Source organism: Oncorhynchus gorbuscha, unplaced genomic scaffold, assembly GCF_021184085.1.
Source record: "Oncorhynchus gorbuscha isolate QuinsamMale2020 ecotype Even-year unplaced genomic scaffold, OgorEven_v1.0 Un_scaffold_1254, whole genome shotgun sequence".
NCBI classification, from domain to species: Eukaryota; Metazoa; Chordata; class Actinopteri; order Salmoniformes; family Salmonidae; genus Oncorhynchus; species Oncorhynchus gorbuscha.
Window position 1 is genome coordinate 41,980 of NW_025746086.1, and position 27,409 is coordinate 69,388.

Consider the following 27,409-nt stretch of genomic DNA (forward strand, 5'->3'; position numbering starts at 1 on the left):
AAATACTTAACTCTAATCCTGCTAGGATCTGATTTCTTGCTTCGAAATCATCTAGCATCCCCCGTGGAACCCCAATGTTATCAATGTATACTTTGTCATGAAGAGACCCGGATGGAGTAGTTATTTTTTCCATTTGGCTAAACTTCATGTCTTGGTGTTGAATGAGTGTGAAAGGCATTCCCAAATGTACAAGGGAGCATAATCCTGTCCAATCTGTCGGTAAAACCTCGCCCTGACATCACTTCCCAAGAGTACTGTACCGGTAATAATCTCGGTAATAATCTCCTTGATTAGAGTGAAACATCATGTTGTGTTTGACACAGGGACCATCTGACACAGGGACACTGAGAAGCCAGAACCCCAAAGATGAATCCCTGGATAGAGGGGCTCAGTGAATGTGGAGGTGAATGTGATCAAGTGGGTCAGTGTGTCAGTGGAGGCTCTATAGAAGGACAGAGTGCCGGCTGGCCAGTCCAGATACACTCCTACTCTGTGGGAGCTGGAGGGGGGGACGTCTATGTTAGTGAGATTCTTATTGTGCCTGGCATAGTAAAGGTTGTCAGAGCAGCGCAGACTCCAGGACTTGTCATTCCATCCAATATAACAGTCATCAGCCCCTCCTTTCCTCCTTATTCCTTTATATGTCACTCCTATATCAACCTCTCCGCCACTCCTCTCTACCTCCCAGTAACAGCGCCCAGTCAGACCCTCTCTACACAGCACCTGTCCACAGCCCTCAAATCTCTCTGGGTGATCAGGATACGGCTGCTTCTCTCTCATCCCTGTCGCCGTTCTGTTCTTCTCAGACAGAGAGATGGTTCTGAATACTGTGTTTGGGTCCAGTGTGAGATCACAGACATCTGATGGATGAAACCAGACACAATATTAGAAATCATCATCATTCACATTAGAATGTTAACTCACTTGTCACTAATTCATGTAATGTAGATGTTTCTAGGTATCAAAAGGAGAAGTTAAGGTAACTTGAGACTTGTTGAATGATCATATCTAATACTGTATGGTAATATAAAACACACTTATTCCCATGAATTACACACACACATTTCTTACATAACACAAATGTGCCACACACACACACATTGTCAAAGCAACTCTTTGTAAACTTTGGTGTCCCTGATTTCTGCTTCTGTAGAACTACAGTTGATATTTAATATGACCAAGTAAGTAATGATGATGGTCTTTGACTTTGATTTAACTTGAATTAAGACTTATTCTTAGTCATATTCTTCACAGCAGTCAACACTCACATTTTCTAAGTCCAGGTTTCATTCTGTTCTCTCCACCATGTTCCACACTGTAGCGGTAAGCAGAAGAACAGACAGTCATTGAAGGATACACCTGAACTCACACACACACACACAGCAAATAACTTCAAGCGTTTGTAAGAATGTACATGAATGTTTGTGTGTGTCCAGTGTGAGTGTGTGTTTGTGTGTGTCTCTACTGTGTGAGTATCCAGCATGTTTGTGTGTGTGTGTGTGTCCAGCATGTTTGTGTGTGTGTGTGTGTGTGTGTCCAGCATGTTTGTGTGTGTGTGTCCAGCATGTTTGTGTGTGTGTGTGTGTGTGTGTGTGTGTGTGTGTGTGTGTGTGTGTGTGTGTGTGTGTGTGTGTGTGTGTGTGTGTGTGTGTGTGTGTGTGTGTGGACACACACTGGACACACACACACACAGTCAGCACACAGTCAGCATATAACTTTGTCCAAGTGGTGGTCAGAATGTTTGTCTTAACTAGCCTGATAAGTCCAACATGTCTGATATGAACATTGACATAAACCCTCTACATACTTGAGTTTCTCCAGTCTGCAGTGTGGATCCTCCAGTCCAGCAGAGAGCAGTCTGACTCCTGAGTCTCCTGGGTGATTGTAGCTCAGGTCCAGCTCTCTCAGGTGTGAGGGGTTTGACTCCAGAGCAGAGACCAGAGAAGCACAGCCTTCCTCTGTGACTAGACAGCCTGACAGCCTGCAAAGAGTCAAATCATATTAAAATCACACTGATATTCTTTGGTGGTGAAAATAGAGGCAGTATATTTTTTCAGCATATTCAGATACATCAGTGTCCTGAAACCTGCCATATCTATTCATAAATGAATATATCATTATTATAAATGACAAATGATCAAAGTATTGCCTGCAGATGTCACGCCCTGACCTTAGTTAACTTTGTTTTCTTTATTATTTTAGTTAGGTCAGGGTGTGACGAGGGTGGCTTGTTTAGTTGTTGTACATCTATGGGGTTTGTCTAGTCTAGGTCAGTGGTTCTTAACCTTGTTGGAGGTACTGAACCCCACCAGTTTCATATGCGCATTCACCGAACCCTTAATTGGAAAAATAAAATAAGAGTTTTTCAAATTCAAAACATAGGTATATATTTTACTGGTGCACAAAATGAACCATGCGTCAACATCACTGTGTTCAAAGAATAAAATCATCAAAACATGATTTTTCACACAAAAACAAAAACATAATAATGAATATTTACTGCAAATCAGTAAAATCAGACTTCTGCTGTTGCCTTTCATACCTTAAGGGAACATTGACATTATTTATTTTGCTGAGAAAGTCCATATTGCAAATGTACGGTCCCTTACTAGACGTCCGAAAACGGTCGGCGTCGGGCCGTGCGGTAGAAAATAATCAAATGTTGGTCATTTTTCCACTGTCCCGGAAAATCCCACAAAAGGGCATAAGCAATCATATTGCAATTGTACAAAACATCACGAATCACGACGGGCCCTTATCTCCAAAACGGAAAATATTTCGAAGCCGAAACTTGGTGAGAGTTGGTTTGGCATAATGGGCAGTTGGCCCCGAACAAGATGGCGTCTAGGCCTCAACGGTTTTTGAGTTATGGCCATTTATCTGGGATTAAAGGTCCAAAATGAAAATAGAGAAATAATTTTTCCACTTCACGTCAAAGTCAAGGTTTCAATAAAAAAAGAACCAGCCATTTATCTATCGCCATTTAAGAGAAATAGTACAATGACAAATTGGTGATGTTCAAAGATAGGTGTTTTTTTTCAACAGTTACAGATCCAGTTGCAGGGTGTTCATACGAATCTTTTTAAAGTGTGCTGCGGAGCTCTGCGAGATTTCTGTGATTTTCTATGATTTTCTCGGACCGAGAAACAGCCTCGTACATTTGCAATGACTTCAATTCATTTTTGCATCACGAAAATTACGACATTTAGAAAAGTCTCAGAGTCGCAAGACTAGGTGCATTATGACAGCCTTGGCCCATATAGACGGACCCCAACGTTTCTGTCCGATAGCTCATTCAAGGACCCCGTAGCAAGTCATGGAAAAAAGTGGATTTTCAGCACCAATTAGAGTCTTGCTCGGGCACCAAACGACCTATCGAGCTGAAACTTGGGATTCGGGGTCGCCTCAGCTAGGCCTACACATAACATCAGAAATGGACCCGCAGCTAGAACGTAACTATGTGTTTTACTTTTTTTCTGGTTTGAACCGAAGGCGTTGTGAATTTCGGGCCAGCTCTGAAGTATGTGATAGTTGGCTATTAAACGAGTTGGAAAAAGTGGGTTTGGTTTCAGTTTGTATCAATTTGGTGCCAGAATGATATCTAATTGACTGATGGACGGTGACTTGCTGGTGACTCTTGTCCATTTGCAATATGTTTAAACAGTGAGGTACCATCACCAAAGTGACATTCTGAAATCAACCCTAACGAGCGATTGAGAGGAACCAGAGTCACTGCCCAGCCATCCCGAGATCATCGGGCCAGTCAATTTCGCATTCCTGCAGGATTTTTATAGCATGACAAATTCGTGACGGTAAATGCCCATTGAACCATATTGCAAATGCACAGTGACTTTGCAAAAGTGAGAATACATAAACAAATGGACATAATGAAATCAACACAACGAGCGATGGAGAAGACCCACTATCAATGCCCGGCTATCCTGTGTTCATCAGGACAGTCAATTTTGCATTTCTGCAGGATTTTCGACCATGCCAAATTCGTGATTGTACATGCCCATTGAAACATATTGCAAATGCACGTGCACTTGCAATATGTTTATATAGTGAAAAAACATCACAAAATGGACATGATGAAATCAACACAACGAGTGATGGAAAGGAACAACTATCACTGCCCGGCCATCCTGTGTTCATCAGGTCAGTCAATTTAGCAATTCTGCAGTATTTTTGAGCATGTCAAATTTCTTTTGGCATTTGGCCCCAAAACAATTTACTTTTGACTTTGACTTTGACTTCCGATGAAATCATATTGCAAATGGACAAAACATATGCCTTATGCGCAAGTAATAAAAAATAAAGACAAATATCATAATAAAATTGGACAAAAGTATATTCATACAGTTCTTACACAGGTGTAATTGACCACAAAAATCTAAAGAATTTCGAAAAACGGTCCAGAAAGCATTTTTTTGGGGGGTGATAAGTTTTTGAAAAAAAATTCACTTTTTCAAAATTTTGCTTTTGGACGTTGACTTGGGTTACATTTGCAATATGAAAAACCACGGTGGAGCGCGATCGCCACCTGTTGAATTTTTAAAGTGTTACAACTGGCAATTGCCATATGGCATTTGCAATCAACTTTACACGAAACGACGCCGAATTGGGTAGTATTGGACACAGTGTATATAGTTTGTCCAGTGCCAATGACTTCCCATTCATTTTTGTCCATTTCAGGGGGGTGTTCCCTTACAGAGATCAGTTCAGAAATGCGCCGCTTCACCTTGGCAAGTGCCACTCTCATGTCATTTTCGCAACAAAGTCTGTTCCTTTTCTTAGTTTTTATGTCCAGCATCCTCAAAGGTTTTCTCGCAAAGATATGTTGTAACAAACGGTATGAAAATCTCGAGAGCTTTCTTAGCATTAACAGGGTACGTTACCATTTGTTGACACCAAAACGTTGAAAGCGTTGTTGTTCTGAAGAGTTGCTGTTGAACCTGGCTCTGCTGAATTTCAATGATTTCATCGAGGTATCCATCATTGACATCTGTTGTCTCAACACTAAACGTGAACGGCTGTCTCACCCATGCTGGAAATGACTCCCTTATATGGAAGTATCCGTCGAGAGACTTTGCAAGCTCATCTAAGTGCGTGGCAATTGCTTGCTTCAGTTCCGCGGGTACAGAAACGTCTCCGATTCCAGATACATCTTCGATCTTACACCATCGTCCAGCAGGGGAAAGTTTCCGAAGTTATCGTTCTCTGTTCGTCGTTTCCATAACGGTAGCTTTAAAAAATATATTTTTTTCTCCGCTTCGATGATGTTGACTCCACCGCCCTGCATCTTTTGATTGAGATGATTGAGAGCTGTGAAAATATCAGCCATGCTAAAATGAGAATTAACTCAGAATTTTTGTAGCAATCTGCATGACAATTTTTTTAATTTTTTCTTTATTTTACTAGGCAAGTCAGTTAAGAACAAATTCTTATTTTCAATGACGGCCTAACAGTGGGTTAACTGCCTGTACAGCGGCAGAACGACAGATTTGTACCTTCTCAGCTCGGGGATTCGAACTTGCAACCTTTCGGTTAATAGTCCAACGCTCTAACCACTAGGCTACCCTGCCACTAGGCTACCCACTAGGCTACCCAACCGACAATGTTGGTGCTCTTGCAAAAACAGGGCTAATACCACAGGCACGGCAAAAAACACGATTCAGCACCTGTCCCCGGGATAACCACCGAACTTTAGAATGGTACAGAAGTACCTCGAATTCAGAGCCCATTTCTTTACACAGCTCACTGAAGATGCGGTGCCTCAGAGCACTAGTTCGCACATAGTTCACGCATTCCACTACAATTTTTAATACTTCTGCCAGTTTTGGAGGCAAGGTTTTTGTTGCCAACGCATGCCTGTGCAGAATACAATGCGTAACAATGATGTGTGGTGCATCAGCTTTCACTAGCGCACCAAAACCAGACTTTCTTCCCAGCATGACTGGAGCTGAAATATTGTTGTCTTTGAAGAAGTCATCCACAAGTTTCTTCACATCGGCTGCCTTGGTTGTTGTTGTAAGAGGCTTACAGAATAAAAAAATCTTCCTTTATCATGTCGTCTTTCACATAGCGCACGAATACAGCAAGCTGGCTTAGATTGGAAACGTCTGTGGTCTCGTCGAGTTGAAGGCTGAATTTTGCCAGGCTTGAAATCAGATCTGCAACTACTTGAGCCAAGATGTCTTTGCTCATGTCCTCTATTCTGTCGCTAATGGTGTCATTTAAAAGAGGAATTTAACTTTAACATCAGCCTCTTTTCCCAGCATGATATTCTCCATCTTCAACACAGCTGGTTTTATGAGTGTTTCACCAATGGTGTGTGGTTTGCCCTGCTTTGCGATCAGGTAAGCAACTTCGTACGATGCTGCGAGGATCAGTGTGTTGATGGGTACAAAGCCGAGAACAGGCAGAGTAGCCTTTTCATCGAATCTGGCTCTCTTCACCTTGAATTCAGCGAGCGTTGTGTTCTTGTATTTTCCATCTCCATGCAGCTTAAGGAAGTGTTCTCTTAGTTTTGCCGGTGCTAGACTAGAATTGCTCAACTTGGCATTGCAAATCATGCAGTTAGGACGCTGACTCCCATCACGTTCCGTTATACATGTGAATCCATATTGTACATATTCGTCCGACCACTTTATTTTTATTGCTCGACATAGTAAGTATGAAGGGATTAAAATATTAAGAAAGAAATCACAAGACGTACCATCACGACAGTCACAAGTCGACTACTGAGCGCACCAAATTCCCTGAAGCACAGATAGGCCAAGCGATGTAGCGTGATCACCTGCAGCCAATGATGGCCAAGCGGGGCGTGTCATCACGAATCATATGAGTCGGATGTGTGTCTTGACCTCCGCCGAACCCCTGAGACTGACTCACCGAACCCCTGGAGTTCGATCGAACCCAGGATAAGAACCACTGGTCTAGGTGTTTATATGTCTATGGTTGCCTGGATTGGTTCTCAATCAGAGGCAGCTGTTTATCGTTGTCTCTGATTGTGAACCATATTTATTGGTTTATTTGTGGTTTGTTTTTCATGTTTAGTTGCCTGTTCTGACATATTGCTGTTTATCGTTGTCTCTGATTGTGAACCATATTTCTAGGTTTATTTGTGGGTTGTTATTCATGTTTAGTTGCCTGTTCTGACATATTGCTGTTTATCGTTGTCTCTGATTGTGAACCATATTTATTGGTTTATTTGTGGGTTGTTATTCATGTTTAGTTGCCTGTTGTGACATATTGATTCACGGTTCATTTTGATAGTTTATTTTCTTCCTGTAAATAAAGAATAAAGTTACAACGACTGTGACATCAGATAGAAACATCTATAGAATGTTACAACGACTGTGACATCAGATAGAAACATCTATAGAATGTTACAACGACTGTGACATCAGATAGAAACATCTACAGAATGTTACAACGACTGTGACATCAGATAGAAACATCTATAGAATGTTACAACGACTGTGACATCAGATAGAAACATCTATAGAATGTTACAACGACTGTGACATCAGATAGAAACATCTATAGAATGTTACAACGACTGTGACATCAGATAGAAACATCTATAGAATGTTACAACGACTGTGACATCAAATAGAAACATCTATAGAATGTTACAACGACTGTGACATCAGATAGAAACATCTATAGAATGTTACAACGACTGTGACAGCAGATAGAAACATCTATAGAATGTCATCACGTTACAACGACTGTGACATCAGATAGAAACATCTATAGAATGTTACAACGACTGTGACATCAAATAGAAACATCTATAGAATGTTACAACGACTGTGACATCAGATAGAAACATCTATAGAATGTTACGACTGTGACAGCAGATAGAAACATCTATAGAATGTCATCACGTTACAACGACTGTGACAGCAGATAGAAACATCTATAGAATGTCATCACGTTACAACAACTGTGACAGCAGATAGAAACGTCTATAGTACAAATATTTGAGTACACTGACCAGACCAGTTTAAAAAGCAGTTTCAGTCAAAAGACAGACAGTGAGGTATCAAATTTAGATTGTATTGAGTATACAGTCCACACCATATCTATTTTGACAGTGAAGCTAACATTTTAAATGTGTCTCTGTACTCCAGCATTTTGCATTTGAGATCAAATGTTTTATATGAGGTGACAGTTTATAATGTCACATTTTATTTGAGGGTATTTTAATACATATATGTTTCAAAGTTTAGAAAAATAAAGCACTTTATGTATCTAGTACCCCATTTGAAGAAGTCATAAGTATTCAAAAGTACTCAAAAGTACTCTGACACTTAAAGTGTATTAAATTAGTCAAAAGTATATTTGGTCCCATATTCCTTGAACACAATGAGACATCAAGCCTGTGACGCCTTGACTGAGAAAGATCATGAAAGAATCATGAATAATAATGACTGAGAAAGTTACAGAGGCTACAACAAAACATGCTAACCTCTCACCATTACCAATAACAGAGATTACAACAAAACATGCTAACCTCTCACCATTACCAATAACAGAGATTACAACAAAACATGCTAACCTCTCACTATTACCAATAACAGAGACTACAACAAAACATGCTAACCTCTCACCATTACCAATAACAGAGGCTACAACAAAACATGCTAACCTCTCACCATTACCAATAACAGAGACTACAACAAAACATGCTAAACTCTCACCATTACTAATAACAGAGGCTACAACAAAACATGCTAACCTCTCACCATTACCAATAACAGAGGCTACAACAAAACATACTAACCTCTCACCATTACCAATAACAGAGGCTACAACAAAACATACTAACCTCTCACCATTACCAATAACAGAGACTACAACAAAACATGCTAAACTCTCACCATTACTAATAACAGAGGCTACAACAAAACATGCTAACCTCTCACCATTACCAATAACAGAGGCTACAACAAAACATACTAACCTCTCACCATTACCAATAACAGAGGCTACAACAAAACATCCTAACCTCTCACCATTACCAATAACAGAGGCTACAACAAAACATGCTAACCTCTCACCATTACCAATAACAGAGACTACAACAAAACATGCTAACCTCTCACCATTACCAATAACAGAGACTACAACAAAACATGCTAACCTCTCACCATTACCAATAACAGAGGCTACAACAAAACATACTAACCTCTCACCATTACCAATAACAGAGACTACAACAAAACATGCTAACCTCTCACCATTACCAATAACAGAGACTACAACAAAACATGCTAACCTCTCACCATTACCAATAACAGAGGATACAACAAAACATGCTAACCTCTCACCATTACCAATAACAGAGACTACAACAAAACATGCTAACCTCTCACCATTACCAATAACAGAGGCTACAACAAAACATGCTAACCTCTCACCATTACCAATAACAGAGACTACAACAAAACATGCTAACCTCTCACCATTACCAATAACAGAGACTACAACAAAACATGCTAACCTCTCACCATTACCAATAACAGAGACTACAACAAAACATGCTTACCTCTCACCATTACCAATAACAGAGACTACAACAAAACATACTAACCTCTCACCATTACCCTCAAATAAAATCCCGTACTGTACATTTTGTAGTCACCTAATATGAAACATTATATCTCAAATCCAAAATGCTGGTGCATGGCACCAAATTTAAAACTCTAAGCTTCACTGTCCAAACACATATGGTGTGGACTATGTGTGTCTGGTAAACACATGTGGATCTGGTGAACAGTTATCACTTGTTGACCAACTACAGGAATACTGACCTCAGAGTCTCCAGTTTACAGTGGGGATTCCCCAGTCCAGCAGAGAGCAGCTTCACTCCTGAATCCTGCAGGTCATTGTTACTCAGGTCCAGCTCTCTCAGGTGTGAGGGGTTTGACCTCAGAGCTGAGACCAGAGAAGCACAGCCTTCCTCTGTGACTCCACAGCCTGACAGCCTGACAAAGAGATCATCATGACTTCACAAACACACTGTTCATTTAATGAGGAGTTTAGAAGGACAATGGCAGATGAATTTGGTTTATTCTCCCAAACAACATATAGATTAATCTTCTGTCTCCTAGAATTGTGTGGTCATAATGTTATACTAATGTGATAATCAATGCACTGATTCAATATGTTATTCAATATAATTATCAATGAACCCTTTGTCAGTGTGATTGATATGTGATAATGAACATAGAATATCCAATTCATTAACTGTTACAACCCCAGCTTCCTGTGGTGAAACGACTGCTGTGCAAGGTATTGGGAAGCTTTAATCCTGTGTGCGCGTGTGTGTGTGTGTGTGTGTCTGTCCAGTGTGTGTGTGTCCAGTGTGTTTGTATGTCCAGCGTGTGTGTGTGTGTCTATTGTGTGTGTCCAGTCTGTGTTTGAGAGGACATACACACATTCCATGTCTGAATCCTGGCTTAGGAAGACCACCAAAAATTCGGAGATTTCCATACCCAACTATAACATTTTATATCAAGATAGAACTGCCAAAGGGGGAGGAGTTGCAGTCTACTGCAGAGATAGCCTGCAAAATAATGGCATACTTTCCAGGTCCATACCCAAACAGTTCGAACTACTAATTTTAAAAATTACCCGCTCCAGAAATAAGTCTCTCACTGTTGCCGCCTGCTACCGAACACCCTCAGCTCCCAGCTGTGCCCTGGACACCATGTGAATTGATCGCCCCCCATCTAGCTTCAGAGTTTGTTCTGTTTGGTGACCTAAACTGGGATATGCTTAACACCCCGGCAGTCCTACAATCTAAGCTAGATGCCGTCAATCTCGCACAAATCATCAAGGAACCCACCAGGTACAACCCTAAATCTGTAAACAAGGGCACCCTCATAGACGTCATCCTGACCAACTGGCCCTCCAAATACACCTCCGCTGTCTTCAACCAGGATCTCAGCGATCACTGCCTCATTGCCTGTATCCGCTACGGATCCGCAGTCAAACGACCACCCCTCATCACTGTCAAACGCTCCCTAAAACATTTCTGCGAGCAGGCCTTTCTAATCGACCTGGCGGATATCCGTATCCAGGAAGGATGTTGACCTCATCCCGTCAATTGAGGATGCCTGATCTTTCTTTAAAAGTAACTTCCCCACCATTTCAGATAAGCATGCTCCGTTCAAAAAATGCAGAACTAAGAATAGATACAGCCCTTGGTTCACTCCAGACCTGACTGCCCTCGACCAGCACAAAAACTTCTTGTGGCGGACTGCAAAAGCATCGAATAGCCCCCGCGATATGCAACTGTTCAGGGAAGTCAGGAACCAATACACGCAGTCAGTCAGGAAAGCAAAGGCCAGCTTTTTCAAGCAGAAATTTGTATCCTGTACCTCTAACTCCAAAAAGTTCTGGGACACTGTAAAGTCCATGGAGAACAAGAGCACCTCCTCCCAGCTGCCCACTGCACTGAGGCTAGGTAACACGGTCACCACCGATAAATCCATGATTATCGAAAACTTCAACAAGCATTTCTCAACGGCTGGCCATGCCTTCCTCCTGGCTACTCCAACCTCGGCCAACAGCTCCCCCCCCCGCAGCTACTCACTCAAGCCTCTCCAGGTTCTCCTTTACCCAAATCCAGATAGCAGATGTTCTGAAAGAGCTGCAAAACCTGGACCCGTACAAATCAGCTGGGCTTGACAATCTGGACCCTCTATTTCTGAAACTATCAGCCGACATTGTCGCAACCCCTATTACCAGCCTGTTCAACCTCTCTTTCATATTGTCTGAGATCCCCAAGGATTGGAAAGCTGCCGCAGTCATCCCCCTCTTCAAAGGGGGAGACACCTTGAACCCAAACTGTTACAGACCTATATCCACCCTGCCCTGCCTATCTAAGGTCTTCGGAAGCCAAGTCAACAAACAGGTCACTGACCATCTTGAATCCCACCGTACCTTCTCCGCTGTGCAATCTGGTTTCTGAGCCGGTCACGGGTGCACCTCAGCCATGCTCAAGGTACTAAACGATATCATAACCGCCATCGATAAAAGACAGTACTGTGCAGCTGTCTTCATCGACCTGGCCAAGGCTTTCGACTCTGTCAATCACCAAATTCTTATCGGCAGACTCAGTAGCCTCAGATTTTCTAATGACTGCCTTGCCTGGTTCACCAACTACTTTGCAGACAGAGTTCAGTGTGTCAAATCGGAGGGCATGCTGTCCGGTCCTCTGGCAGTCTCTATGGGGGTGCCACAGGGTTCAATTCTCGGGCCAACTCTTATCTCGGTATATATCAATGATGTTGCTCTTCCTGCCGGCAATTCCCTGATCCACCTCTATGCAGACGACACCATTCCGTATAGTTCCGGCCCGTCCTTGGACACTGTGCTATCTAACCTCCAAACGTGCTTCAATGCCATGCAACACTCCTTCCGTGGCCTCCAAAACTGCTCTTAAACGCTAGTAAAACCAAATGCATGCTTTTCAACCGTTCGTTGCCTGCACCCGCACGCCCGACTAGCATCACCACCCTGGATGGTTCCGACCTAGAATATGTGGACATCTATAAGTACCTAGGTGTCTGGCTAGACTGCAAACTCTCCTTCCAGACTCATATCAAACATCTCCAATCTAAAATCAAATCTAGAGTCGGCTTTCTATTCCGCAACAAAGCCTCCTTCACTCATTCCGCCAAACTTACCCTCGTAAAACTGACTATCCTACCGATCCTCGACTTCGGCGATGTCATCTACAAAAGAGCTTCCAACACTCTACTCAGAAAACTGGATGCAGTTTATCACAGTGCCATCCGTTTTGTTACTAAAGCTCCTTATACCACCCACCACTGCGACCTGTATGCTCTAGTCGGCTGGCCCTCGCTACATATTCTTTGCCAGACCCACTGGCTCCAGGTCATCTACAAGTCCATGCTAGGTAAAGGTCTGTCTTATCTCAGTTCACTGGTCACGATGGCAACACCCACCCGTAGCACGCGCTCCAGCAGGTGTATCTCACTGATCATCCCTAAAGCCAACATCTCATTTGGCCGCCTTTCGTTCCAGTTCTCTGCTGCCTGTCACTGGAAAGAATTGCAAAAATCACTGAAGTTGGAGACTTTTATCTCCCTCACCAACTTCAAACATCTGCTATCTGAGCAGCTAACCGATCGTTGCAGCTGTACATAGTCTATCGGTAAATAGCCCACCCAATTTTACCTAACTCATCCCCATACTGTTTTTATTTATTTACTCTTCTGCTCTTTTGCACACCAATATCTCTACCTGTACATGACCATCTGATCATTTATCACTCCAGTGTTAATCTGCTAAATTGTAATTATTCGCCTACCTCCTTCATGCCTTTTGCACACAATGTATATAGACTCTCTTTTTTTCTACTGTGTTATTGACTTGTTTATTGTTTACTCCACGTGTAACTCTGTGTTGTCTGTTCACACTGCTATGCTTTATCTTGGCCAGGTCGCAGTTGCAACTGTGAACTTGTTCTAACTAGCCAACCTGGTTAAATAAAGGTGAAATAAAAAATAAATAAAAAAAATACACTGGACACACACACACACTGAACACACACACACATAACACTGGACACACACACACAGTAACTTATAACTTTGTCCAGGTGGTGGTCAGAATGTTTGTCTTAACAATCCTGATAAGTCCAACATGTCTGATATGAACATTGATATAAACCCTCTACATACTTGAGTTTCTCCAGTCTGCAGTCTGGATCCTCCAGTCTAGCAGAGAGCAGTCTGACTCCTGAGTCTCCTGGGTGATTGTAGCTCAGGTCCAGCTCTCTCAGGTGTGAGGGGTTTGACCTCAGAGCTGAGACCAGAGAAGCACAGCCTTCCTCTGTGACTCTACAGCCTGACAGCCTGACAAAGAGATCATCATGACTTCACAAACACACTGTTCATTTAATGAGGAGTTTAGAAGGACAATGGCAGATGAATTTGGTTTATTCTCCCAAACAACATATAGATTCATCTTCCGTCTCCTAGAATTGTGTGGTCATAATGTTATACTAATGTGAAAATCAATGCACTGATTCAATATGTTATTCAATATAATGATCAATGAACCCTTTGTCAGTGTGATTGATATGTGATAATGAACATAGAATATCCAGTTCATTAACTGTTACAACCCCAGCTTCCTGTGGTGAAACGACTGCTGTGCAAGGTATTGGGAAGCTTTAGTCCTGTGTGCGTGTGTGTGTGTGTGTGTGTGTGTGTGTGTGTGTGTGTGTGTGTGTGTGTGTGTGTGTGTGTGTGTGTGTGTGTGTGTGTGTGTGTGTGTGTGTGTGTGTGTGTGTGTGTGTGTGTGTGTGTGTGTGTGTGTGTGTGTGTGTGTGTGTGTGTGTGTGTGTGTGTGTGTCTGTCCAGTGTGTGTGTGTGTGTGTGTCTATTGTGTGTGTCCAGTCTGTGTTTGAGAGGACATACACACATACCATGTCTGAATCCTGGCTCAGGAAGACCAACAAAAATTCTGAGATTTCCATACCCAACTATAACATTTTATATCAAGATATCAAGAATGTCATACTTTCCAGGTCCATACCCAAACAGTTCGAACTACTAATTTTAAAAATTACTCTCTCCAGAAATAAGTCTCTCACTGTTGCCACCTGCTACGACCCCCCTCAGCTCCCATCTGTGCCCTGGACACCATTTGTGAATTGATCGCCCCCCATCTAGCTTCAGAGTTTGCTCTGTTTGGTGACCTAAACTGGGATATGCTTAACACCCCGGCAGTCCTACAATCTAAGCTTGATGCCCTCAATCTCACACAAATCATCAAGGAACCCACCAGGTACAACCCTAAATCTGTAAACAAGGGCACCCTCATAGACGTCATCCTGACCAACTGGCCATACAAATACACCTCCGCTGTCTTCAACCAGGATCTCAGCGATCACTGCCTCATTGCCTGTATCCGCTACGGAGCCGCAGTCAAACGACCACCCCTCATCACTGTCAAACGCTCCCTAAAACATTTCTGCGAGCAGGCCTTTCTAATCGACCTGGCCCGGGTATCCAGGAAGGATGTTGACCTCATCCCGTCAATTGTGGATGCCTGGTCTTTCTTTAAAAGTAACTTCCCCACCATTTCAGATAAGCATGCTCCGTTCAAAAAATTCAGAACCAAGAACAGATACAGCCCTTGGTTCACTCCAGACCTGACTGCCCTCGACCAGCACAAAAACATCTTGTGGCGGACTGCAAAAGCATCGAATAGCCCCCCGCGATATGCAACTGTTCAGGGAAGTCAGGAACCAATACACGCAGTCAGTCAGGAAAGCAAAGGCCAGCTTTTTCAAGCAGAAATTTGTATCCTGTACCTCTAACTGCAAAAAGTTCTGGGACACTGTAAAGTCCATGGAGAACAAGAGCACCTCCTCCCAGCTGCCCACTGCACTGAGGCTAGGTAACACGGTCACCACCGATAAATCCATGATTACCGAAAACTTTAACAAGCATTTCTCAACGGCTGGCCATGCCTTCCTCCTGGCTACTCCAACCTCGGCCAACAGCTCCCCCCCCCCCCCGCAGCTACTCACTCAAGCCTCTCCAGGTTCTCCTTTACCCAAATCCAGATAGCAGATGTTCTGAAAGAGCTGCAAAACCTGGACCCGTACAAATCAGCTGGGCTTGACAATCTGGACCCTCTATTTCTGAAACTATCAGCCGACATTGTCGCAACCCCTATTACCAGCCTGTTCAACCTCTCTTTCACATTGTCTGAGATCCCCAAGGATTGGAAAGCTGCCGCAGTCATCCCCCTCTTCAAAGGGGGAGACACCTTGAACCCAAACTGTTACAGACCTATATCCACCCTGCCCTGCCTATCTAAGGTCTTCGGAAGCCAAGTCAACAAACAGGTCACTGACCATCTTGAATCCCACCGTACCTTCTCCGCTGTGCAATCTGGTTTCTGAGCCGGTCACGGGTGCACCTCAGCCATGCTCAAGGTACTAAACGATATCATAACCGCCATCGATAAAAGACAGTACTGTGCAGCTGTCTTCATCGACCTGGCCAAGGCTTTCGACTCTGTCAATCACCAAATTCTTATCGGCAGACTCAGTAGCCTCAGATTTTCTAATGACTGCCTTGCCTGGTTCACCAACTACTTTGCAGACAGAGTTCAGTGTGTCAAATCGGAGGGCATGCTGTCCGGTCCTCTGGCAGTCTCTATGGGGGTGCCACAGGGTTCAATTCTCGGGCCGACTCTTTTCTCGGTATATATCAATGATGTTGCTCTTCCTGCCGGCAATTCCCTGATCCATCTCTATGCAGACGACACCATTCTGTATACTTCCGGCCCGTCCTTGGACACTGTGCTATCTAACCTCCAAACGTGCTTCAATGCCATGCAACACTCCTTCCGTGGCCTCCAAAACTGCTCTTAAGCGCTAGTAAAACCAAATGCATGTTTTTCAACCGTTCGTTGCCTGCACCCGCACGCCCGACTAGCATCACCACCCTGGATGGTTCCGACCTAGAATATGTGGACATCTATAAGTACCTAGGTGTCTGGCTAGACTGCAAACTCTCCTTCCAGACTCATATCAAACATCTCCAATCTAAAATCAAATCTAGAGTCGGCTTTCTATTCCGCAACAAAGCCTCCTTCACTCACGCCGCCAAGCTTACCCTCGTAAAACTGACTATCCTACCGATCCTCGACTTCGGCGATGTCATCTACAAAAGAGCTTCCAACACTCTACTCAGAAAACTGGATGCAGTTTATCACAGTGCCATCCGTTTTGTTACTAAAGCACCTTATACCACCCACCACTGCGACCTGTATGCTCTAGTCGGCTGGCCCTCGCTACATATTCGTTGCCAGACCCACTGGCTCCAGGTCATCTACAAGTCCATGCTAGGTAAAGCTCTGCCTTATCTCAGTTCACTGGTCACGATGGCAACATCCACCCGTAGCACGCGCTCCAGCAGGTGCATCTCACTGATCATCCCTAAAGCCAATATCTCATTTGGCCGCCTTTCGTTCCAGTTCTCTGCTGCCTGTCACTGGAACGAATTGCAAAAATCGCTGAAGTTGGAGACTTTTATCTCCCTCACCAACTTCAAACATCTGCTATCTGAGCAGCTAACCGATCGCTGCAGCTGTACATAGTCTATCGGTAAATAGCCCACCCAATTTTACCTAACTCATCCCCATACTGTTTTTATTTATTTACTCTTCTGCTCTTTTGCACACCAATATCTCTACCTGTACATGACCATCTGATCATTTATCACTCCAGTGTTAATCTGCTAAATTGTAATTATTCGCCTACCTCCTTCATGCCTTTTGCACACAATGTATATAGACTCTCTTTTTTTCTACTGTGTTATTGACTTGTTTATTGTTTACTCCACGTGTAACTCTGTGTTGTCTGTTCACACTGCTATGCTTTATCTTGGCCAGGTCGCAGTTGCAACTGAGAACTTGTTCTCCACTACCTGGTTAAATAAAGGTGAAATAAAAAAATAAAAAAAATACACTGGACACACACACTGGACACACACACACAGTAACTTATAACTTTGTCCAGGTGGTGGTCAGAATGTTTGTCTTAACAATCCTGATAAGTTCAACATGTCTGATATGAACATTGACATAAACCCTCTACATACTTGAGTTTCTCCAGTCTGCAGTCTGGATCCTCCAGTCCAGCAGAGAGCAGTCTGACTCCTGAGTCTCCTGGGTGATTGTAGCTCAGGTCCAGCTCTCTCAGGTGTGAGGGGTTTGACCTCAGAGCTGAGACCAGAGAAGCACAGCCTTCCTCTGTGACTAGACAGCCTGACAGCCTGACAAAGAGTCAAATCATATTAAAAGCACACTGATATTCCTCAGTGGTGAAAATAGTGGCAGTATATTTATTTCTAAATGTTCATATGCTAACATGCTAACCTCTCACCATTACCAATAACAGAGACTATAACAAAACATGCTAACCTCTCACCATTACCAATAACAGAGACTATAACAAAACATGATAACCTCTCACCATTACCAATAACAGAGACTACAACAAAACATGCTAACCTCTCACCATTACCAATAACAGAGACTACAACAAAACATGATAACCATTTATTCTGATCTTTGTGCCTCTGTAACTTTCTCATTCATCATTATTCTCGATTCATTCATTATTATCCATAATCATAGTAGCATCCACATGAATGTAGAAGTGTTCAGAAACATCTATTCTTACTGACAATACAAGTAAAGTGACTCCAAAATGACAAGACATTATTCACCATTCAGTTTCTATTAGGAAAAACATCCAAAACACAACCAAGACAAACTGCAAATTAATTCAACAAGTTAGTAGAATCACAAGCTTGATGTAATCACTGCAGGCATGGAATATGGGACCAAATACTAAACGAATGACTACTTTAGTGAATATAACCGAATAATTACGACTTTTCAAATGGGAGAACTACATACATAAAGTGCTTTCATATCTGATAACACAGACCTCAGAGTCTCCAGTTTACAGTGGGGATTCCCCAGTCCATCAGAGAGCAGCTTCACTCCTGAATCCTTCAGGTCATTGTTACTCAGATCCAGCTCTCTCAGGTGTGAGGGGATTGACCTCAGAGCTGAGACCAGAGAAGCACAGCCTTCCTCTGTGACTCCACAGCCTGACAGCCTGACAAAGAGATCATCATGACTTCACAAACACACTGTTAATTTAACACCAGTAGTGTAGAAGGACAATGGTAGATGCATTTGTTTTATTCTCTCAAAGAACATATAGATTCATCTTCTGTTTCCTAGAAATGTATGGTCATATTGTCATACTAATGTGAAAATCAATGAATTTATTCAATGTTTTTTTTAAATAATATATTATACATATTATAAAAATATTTTTCTCTAAACTGAATATTTCTTCCTGATGATTAGTTCTTAAATGTCATTTTATTTACTCACAGAACAGCTCTGGAGGCTTTGACCACTGGCAGCAGCCTCAGAAGACCTTCCTCTGATCTGGAGTATTTCTTCAGGTCAAACACATCCAGCTCCTTTTCTGAAGTCAGCAACACAAAGACCAGAGCTGACCACTGTGCAGGTGACAGGTTGGGTTTTGAGAGACTTCCTGATCTCAGGTATCTTTGGATCTCCTCCACTAGAGAATGGTCATTCAGTTCATTCAGACAGTGGAACAGATTGATGCTCCTCTCTGGAGAGAGATCCTCCCCGATCTTCTCCTTGATGTACTCGACTGTTTCTTCATGGCTCTGAGAGCTGCTTCTTGTCTTTGTCAGTAGACCTCGTAAGTGCTTCTGATTGGACTCCAGTGAGAGGCCCAGAAGGAAGCGGAGGAAAAGGTCCAGGTTTCCCGTCTCACTTTGTAAAGCTTTATCCACAGCACTCTTGTAGAAAGTAACTTCAGGCTTGTCATTTGTTTGCAGTTTGTCCATTAGATTCTCATTGTTGTTGATGAATGAGAGGAACACATATACAGCAGCCAGAAACTCCTGAATGCTCAGATGAACGAAGCAGTACACCTTGTCCTGGTACAGCACACATTCCTCTTTAAAGAGCTGTGTGCACAATCCTGAGTACACTGAGGCTTCATTAACATCAATGCCAGACTCTTTCAGGTCTTCTTCATAGAAAATCAGATTGCCCTTCACAAGCTGTTGAAAAGCCAGTTTTCCCAGTGACAGAATGCTCTCTTTATTCCAGTGTGGACCTGTCTCTTTTTTCCCAAGATACTTTTCATTCTTCTGTTTGGTATGGAACTTCACCAGGTGTGTGTACATCTCAGTCAGAGTCTTGGGCATCTCTTCTCTCTGATGTTTCAGCATGTGTTCAAGGACTGTTGCAGAAATCCAACAGAAGACTGGAATGTGGCACATGATGTGGAGTGTTCTTGATGTCTTTATGTGTGAGATGATTCTGCTGGCCAGGTCGTCATCCCTGAATCTCTTCCTGAAGTACTCATCCTTCTGTGGGTCATTGAACCCTCGTACCTCTGTCACCTGGTCAACACACCCTGAAGGGATCTTATTGGCTGCTGCAGGTCGGGTAGTTATCCAGATGAGAGCAGAGGGAAGCAGATTTCCCTTGATGAGATTTGTCAGCAGAACATCCACTGAGGTTGACTCTGTGACGTCCCAACAGATCTTGTTCTTCTGGAAGTCTAGGGGCAGTCGGCACTCATCCAGACCATCAAAGATGAACAGAACGTTGTACTTGTTGTAGTTGGAGATTCCTGATTGTTTGGTTTCCATTGAGAAGTGATTAAGAAGTTCAATGAAAGTGTGTTTGTCCTCTTTCATCAAATTCAGCTCCCGAAAAGGGAATGAAAATACAAATTGGACATCCTGATTTGCTTTTCCTTCAGCCCAGTCCAGAATGAACTTCTGCACAGAGACTGTTTTTCCAATGCCAGCGACTCCCTTTGTCAGCACAGTTCTGATAGGTTTGTCTTGTCCAGTTAAGGGTTTGAAGATGTTGTTACATTTGATTGCAGTCTCTGGTCTTGCTTGTTTCCTGGTTGTTGTCTCAATCTGTCTCAGCTCATGTTCATTATTGACCTCTCCTGTTCCACCCTCTGTGATGTAGAGCTCTGTGTAGATCTTATTGAGAATTGTTGGGTTTCCTTGTTGAGCGATCCCCTCAAATACACATTGAAACTTCTTCTTTAGATTAGATTTGAGTTCACGTTGGCAAATCACAGCAAGCTCATCTGAATCTAGAAACAACACAGAGGATATTAATATTACGTCTGTTTTAATGTCTACAGTATTGTAGGACTGTTATAAAGTTGTACATTATAATAATTCATTCTCTTAACTGACTGTAAAATGTGTAAATGTTTTCATAATGCATTACAGACTGGTGTGACTGATTATATTATTATTGGTATTATTGATGGTATTATTAATGTTCTCTCTCTCTCTCTCTAAATGAATCACCACAACACATCCCTGCTGCTACTTGATGAGGTCACTAGGTGTTGTGTTAAGGCTGCAACAATATTATTGAGTTACACAGCTACTTTAGCTGTACTTTAGCTACAGCTTTTAAATGTTATAAAACACCATTCAACATGAGGCAGACAGATCTTACATTTCTCCAGTGTGTCAGCAAGCTCCTTCTGGTTCATTTTCCTCAGGATGTGCAGTGTGATCTTCAGAGCCCCCTCTCTGGCACTGCTCTCCTGCTTCTCATCATCAGCATCCACCACTTCCTTATCCTGCTGCTGACTCTCAAAGCCTTCTGGGAGTTCTGGACTAAGAATCCTCTTGAACATCTTCAGCTCATTCTTCACAAATGTCAGAATTTTCTCTTCAAGCAACTGAAATAAATCAAGTAAATAAGTTAAGCAAGAGACTAAATGTTTTCTCATTAACACATTAATGAATGATTGACAGATCAACTTTTCTTGAGGTAAACAAAAACAAATGTACATAACAGGACCACATACAATGAATATGGAGGCCAGGTCTGTTTGATGACTCTGGGAAGACTGACCACTGAGAATCTCTGACTCTGATCTCTCCTGTTGGTTTCTGTGGACAAAACATGAGATTACATCTCCTCATCCAGGGAGTGCACACACACACACACACACACACACACACACACACACACACACACACACACACACACACACACACACACACACACACACACACACACACACACACACACACACACACACACACACACACACACACACACACACACACACACACACACACTGAGGGAATGTTGTGTTTGGTTAATATTGTTTTAGGACTATGAAAATGGACAAAATGATTAGCCTATGGATTATGAAAACAACAACAATAAATGGGAAAATGGAAGGAGAAATGACTAGAGACAGTGTTGTTTAACTCACTGACCAGGACCCATGAGTTCTTCTTACCTTTGTTCAGTAGATACGTCTCCCTCTCTAAAGTATAGAGGAGGTTCCATAGACCGGTCACTCTTCATGGACACACAGCTGGGAACAGGGGAGGCTGGTCTCTCCTGCTTGATTGGTCTTCAACACAACAGAGACAAACATTACATCTCTCATCTACTCTGAGCTCAGATGGGGAAACATAAGAAGAGTTTCACAAATAGAACTGACTTCCAGACGTTAGTTAATGGCGCGAGCAGTGTGTCATTTTTAATGACGAAATTAATTTAGCGACGCGAGCGTTGTAGTCAGTCTGTCAGCCCCGCTAAAAGGCTGGTGTCGTTACTCTGCCTTCTCCGGGGGCATGTTGAGGTAAATTTACTAACCGGGAGGGTTGAATGATGTAATTTATTGGAGGGCTGGAAGACGCACTCTCGGGGTTGTTTACTCACAATATCAGATATTAAGATGAATTTTATAATGAATGTATACTGAGGTTGAGGTTCTGACTAGTGATTATTTACCCGGGGTTCAATACCTGCTATTGAGGCGCCCTGAAAATAATATTCAAAAGTTTGGTAATTGGACGCAGAAGGTTTAAACACTAAAGTTACCGTCCATCTAGTGAAGAGAGGAGAACCGGACAGAGGTAGCCAGCATCCGTCAACGAGAGAGGAAGAAGCCTCACCGGGATTTAACAGGTGGAAGAAACAACCAGGGAGCTCCATCGGTCCACAAGAAATGCAGACAGCCGGTGATGATGTAGTGGTAGCTATGGTAACTAGGATGCTGCTGGTAGAGTAGCTAGCTAGCTTACCGAGCTGTACCGACTAGCTAGGATAACTAGGATGCTGCTGGTAGAGTAGCTAGCTAGCTTACCGAGCTGTACCGACTAGCTAGGATAACTAGGATGCTGCTGGTAGAGTAGCTAGCTAACTTACCGAGCTGTACTGACTAGCTAGCAGGTCGTTTGTCTGTCCACAAATTTAAACAAGGATAGAGAGTGAAAAGGATCTGGCTACACTCACACTGTCCCTGACCGTAAAGAAAAAAAGCAAATTGATCAATAAACTTCGGTGTCTCAACACTGTAACAAACTCCGTCATATTCCCCAAGATCACCTCAGTCCACTCTGCACGTAACCGCCTTGGCGCCACACCGAACGTGGACGTGGACAGTTCTGTACGTGGACGTGGACAATTCTGTACGGGGACGCGGACAGTTCTGTACGGGGACGCGGACAGTTCTGTACGGGGACGAGGACAGTTCTGTAGGGGGACGCGGACAGTTCTGTACGTGGAAGAGGACAGTTCTGTACGGGGACGAGGACAGTGCTGTAGGGGGACGCGGACAGTTCTGTACGTGGAAGAGGACAGTTCTGTACGTGGACGCGGACAGTTCTGTACGGGGACGACGACAGTTCTGTACGGGGACGCGGACAGTTCTGTACGGGGACGAGGACAGTTCTGTACGTGGACGTGGACAGTTCTGTACGTGGACGCGGACAGTTCTGTACGGGGACGAGGACAGTTCTGTAGGGGGACGCGGACAGTTCTGTACGGGGACGAGGACAATTCTGTACGGGGACGCGGACAGTTCTGTACGGGGACGAGGACAGTTCTGTACGGGGACGAGGACAGTTCTGTACGGGGACGAGGACAGTTCTGTAGGGGGACGCGGACAGTTCTGTACATGGAAGAGGACAGTTCTGTACGTGGACGCGGACAGTTCTGTACGGGGACGACGACAGTTCTGTACGGGGACGCGGACAGTTCTGTACGGGGACGAGGACAGTTCTGTACGTGGACGTGGACAGTTCTGTACGTGGACGCGGACAGTTCTGTACGGGGACGAGGACAGTTCTGTAGGGGGACGCGGACAGTTCTGTACGGGGACGAGGACAGTTCTGTAGGGGGACGCGGACAGTTCTGTACGTGGAAGAGGACAGTTCTGTACGTGGACGCGGACAGTTCTGTACGGGGACGACGACAGTTCTGTACGGGGACGAGGACAGTTCTGTAGGGGGACGTGGACAGTTCTGTACGGGGACGAGGACAATTCTGTACGGGGACGAGGACAGTTCTGTACGGGGACGAGGACAGTTCTGTACGGGGACGAGGACAGTTCTGTACGGGGACGACGACAGTTCTGTACGGGGACGAGGACAGTTCTGTAGGGGGACGTGGACAGTTCTGTACGGGGACGAGGACAATTCTGTACGGGGACGAGGACAGTTCTGTACGGGGACGAGGACAGTTCTGTACGGGGACGAGGACAGTTCTGTAGGGGGACGCGGACAGTTCTGTACGTGGAAGAGGACAGTTCTGTACGTGGACGCGGACAGTTCTGTACGGGGACGACGACAGTTCTGTACGGGGACGCGGACAGTTCTGTACGGGGACGAGGACAGTTCTGTACGGGGACGAGGACAGTTCTGTAGGGGGACGCGGACAGTTCTGTACGTGGAAGAGGACAGTTCTGTACGTGGACGCGGACAGTTCTGTACGGGGACGACGACAATTCTGTACGGGGACGACGACAGTTCTGTAGGGGGACGCAGACAGTTCTGTACGGGGACGAGGACAATTCTGTACGGGGACGCGGACAGTTCTGTACGGGGACGAGGACAGTTCTGTACGGGGACGAGGACAGTTCTGTACGGGGACGCGGACAGTAGGTGTCCTAAGTAGTTAAGAGTTAACAGCAGGTGTCCTAAGTAGTTAAGAGTTAACAGCAGCTGTCCTAAGTAGTTAAGAGTTAACAGCAGGTGTCTTGATAATACTATAGAATCATGCAGTGAGTCAGTGGTTCCTGTTCCACATGTAATTGCTTTGGAGAAGTTAAAATAATGTTCTATATTTCTATATGATCAATCCATTAATAATATAGACCTACATGCAACAGTATGTCTTGTGCTTTTGGCAATGATTTATGTATAATAATTATGTATTACTGCATGTTTGTCTGCAGAGCATTTTGTCTTCATTTTGGCAGATTAACTCAGGCTTATTTCTGAAGATTAACTCAGGTTGGAGTTGGAGCTGTGGACGAAGGGTGGCTGGTTCGAATCCCGGGCCGGGCGCTGGAAAAAACAGGTGGAATTTATCTGACCACTGGAGGGCTGCTGGATTCACATCCTCAAAACATGAACCTTTTGTTGATCAGAACTCTAGAGGTTCTTCTTCACTGAACCCCAAAATATATATAACTTTTATTGAGTTCATATTTTAAGGAAGTGATAGAAGCCTTTTTGGCTCTATAAGGAACCTTATTTTCTAAACCTGTCTTTCTTTTGATGATTTAATTATCTACATCATGTTATTTCAAGTTCTCCCTTTGGAGCGCAACATCATATTGTTAAAAAATACTCCTAAATTGGGCATGGATATAAATTGGGCAATTGAAGGCGTAATATGTGTTTGATGAAAATGAATATTGTAACAACCATCAGAATTGGTTAAAAAAAAAATGCATTCCATTATATCAGGCAATAATTAAGACCAGGCAAAGTGGTCGTGCAAAGTGGTTTGTAAAAATTCGATCAAATGTCTTACATTGCAACGAGTACAGTCAGGGTGCCGTGGATTGAGAACCCTGCATTACCTCCACAGACCCCGGATTGAGAACCCCTGCAGTACCTCCACAGACCCCTGATTGAGAACCCCTGCAGTACCTCCACAGACCCCGGATTAAGAACCCCTGCAGTACCTCCACAGACCCCGGATTGAGAACCCTGATTTAGCAGATGCTCTTATCCAGAGTGATTTACAGTAAGTGCATTCATCTTAAGATAGCTATTTATTTTGGAAATAAACTTTATAAAATATTCATTAAATTATCATCTTACCTCTTAGCTTTGGTGTCATGTCCCTCAGAGAGATGAATTTTAGAGGCAGGGCCCCCCTCCTCTCTCTTCCCGGAGAGACTCATTTTAGAGGCAGGGCCCCCCTCCTCTCTCTTCCCGGAGAGACTCATTTTAGAGCACTGACCCCTAAACAGAGATCCAGCATGTTGGTTGTGATTAACACAGTGACAACTAATTCTTGTTCTCATGTATTCATTATCTCTTTGAGAAATAAAACATTTACTAACAGACATAGAAACAGTCAGGTGATTTAATGCATCACATGAACATTTAGCTGTGACATTTCATCTCCATGGTAACTGTCAATAATAATAATAAGTTACTGTTTGTTAAGGTAGTTATAGACAGTACAGCAACACAAGGCCATGTCTCACACTTATTTTTATTCACCAAAAGTGGCTTTGTATTGTCTTTCAATCTGTTATTGTCTAAAGGTATCTGAGAATGTAGACAGAAGGGATAAAACTGGAGTGATTGATCTGAGGGGGAAATCATTGATCCATTCAGAAAGATTTTATGCATCAAGTGAGATTTTTATATTATGTAAAGTAGACTAGGTTATAATGTATAGTAGTGGGTTGTTAGTGATATGTAGATGTTATATTATGTAAAGTAGACTAGGTTCTAATGTATAGTAGTGGGTTGTTAGTGATATGTTATATTATGTAAAGTAGACTAGGTTATAATGTATAGTAGTGGGTTGTTAGTGATATGTTATTATGTAAAGTAGACTAGGTTATAATGTATAGTAGTGGGTTGTTAGTGATATGTTATATTATGTAAAGTAGACTAGGTTATAATGTATAGTAGTGGGTTGTTAGTGATATGTTATATTATGTAAAGTAGACTAGGTTATAATGTATAGTAGTGGGTTGTTAGTGATATGTAGATGTTATATTATGTAAAGTAGACTAGGTTATAATGTATAGTATCGGGTTGTTAGTGATATGTAGGTGTTATATTATGTAAAGTAGACTAGGTTATAATGTATAGTAGTGGGTTGTTAGTGATATGTTATATTATGTAAAGTAGACTAGGTTATAATGTATAGTAGTGGGTTGTTAGTGATATGTTATATTATGTAAAATAGACTAGGTTATAATGTATAGTAGTGGGTTGTTAGTGATATGTTATATTATGTAAAGTAGACTAGGTTATAATGTATAGTAGTGGGTTGTTAGTGATATGTTATATTATGTAAAGTAGACTAGGTTATAATGTATAGTAGTGGGTTGTTAGTGATATGTATGTTATATTAAAGTAGACTAGGTTATAATGTATAGTAGTGGGTTGTTAGTGATATGTTATATTATGTAAAGTAGACTAGGTTATAATGTATAGTAGTGGGTTGTTAGTGATATGTAGATGTTATATTATGTAAAGTAGACTAGGTTATAATCTATAGTAGTGGGTTGTTAGTGATATGTTATATTATGTAAAGTAGACTAGGTTATAATGTATAGTAGTGGGTTGTTAGTGATATGTAGATGTTATATTATGTAAAGTAGACTTGGTTATAATGTATAGTAGTGGGTTGTTAGTGATATGTTATATTATGTAAAGTAGAATAGGTTATAATGTATAGTAGTGGGTTGTTAGTGATATGTAGATGTTATATTATGTAAAGTAGACTAGGT

At 42.8% G+C, this 27,409-nt stretch overlaps 1 protein-coding gene across 1 annotated transcript; it reads right to left on the reverse strand.

Moving 5' to 3' along the window:
- Positions 1-303: 303 nt before the first annotated feature.
- On the reverse strand, positions 304-25,927 carry LOC124022005 (NACHT, LRR and PYD domains-containing protein 12-like). The gene is made up of 13 exons (XM_046337060.1): positions 25,883-25,927; positions 25,755-25,837; positions 21,932-22,048; positions 21,488-21,572; positions 21,130-21,358; positions 18,982-20,752; positions 18,524-18,697; positions 17,670-17,843; positions 13,728-13,901; positions 9,825-9,998; positions 1,808-1,981; positions 1,269-1,315; positions 304-860 (listed from the first exon to the last, which is right to left on the reverse strand). The coding sequence occupies exons 2-13, from the start codon at positions 25,835-25,837 to the stop codon at positions 304-306; spliced, it is 3,759 nt and encodes a 1,252-aa protein (XP_046193016.1). The 5' UTR covers positions 25,883-25,927.
- Between the last annotated feature and the right edge of the window lie 1,482 nt (positions 25,928-27,409).

Excerpts from the sequence above, each read along its gene's own strand:
- LOC124022005 (XM_046337060.1), bottom strand. The coding sequence starts at position 25,837 with ATGAGTCTCTCCGGGAAGAGAGAGGAGGGGGGCCCTGCCTCTAAAATT. Across the intron at positions 17,844-18,523 it reads TGTAAACTGGAGACTCTGAG|GCTGTCAGGCTGTCTAGTCA; the intron begins GTCTGTGTTATC and ends ACTCTTTGTCAG. Across the intron at positions 1,316-1,807 it reads TGCAGACTGGAGAAACTCAA|TGTGGAACATGGTGGAGAGA; the intron begins GTATGTAGAGGG and ends TTACCGCTACAG.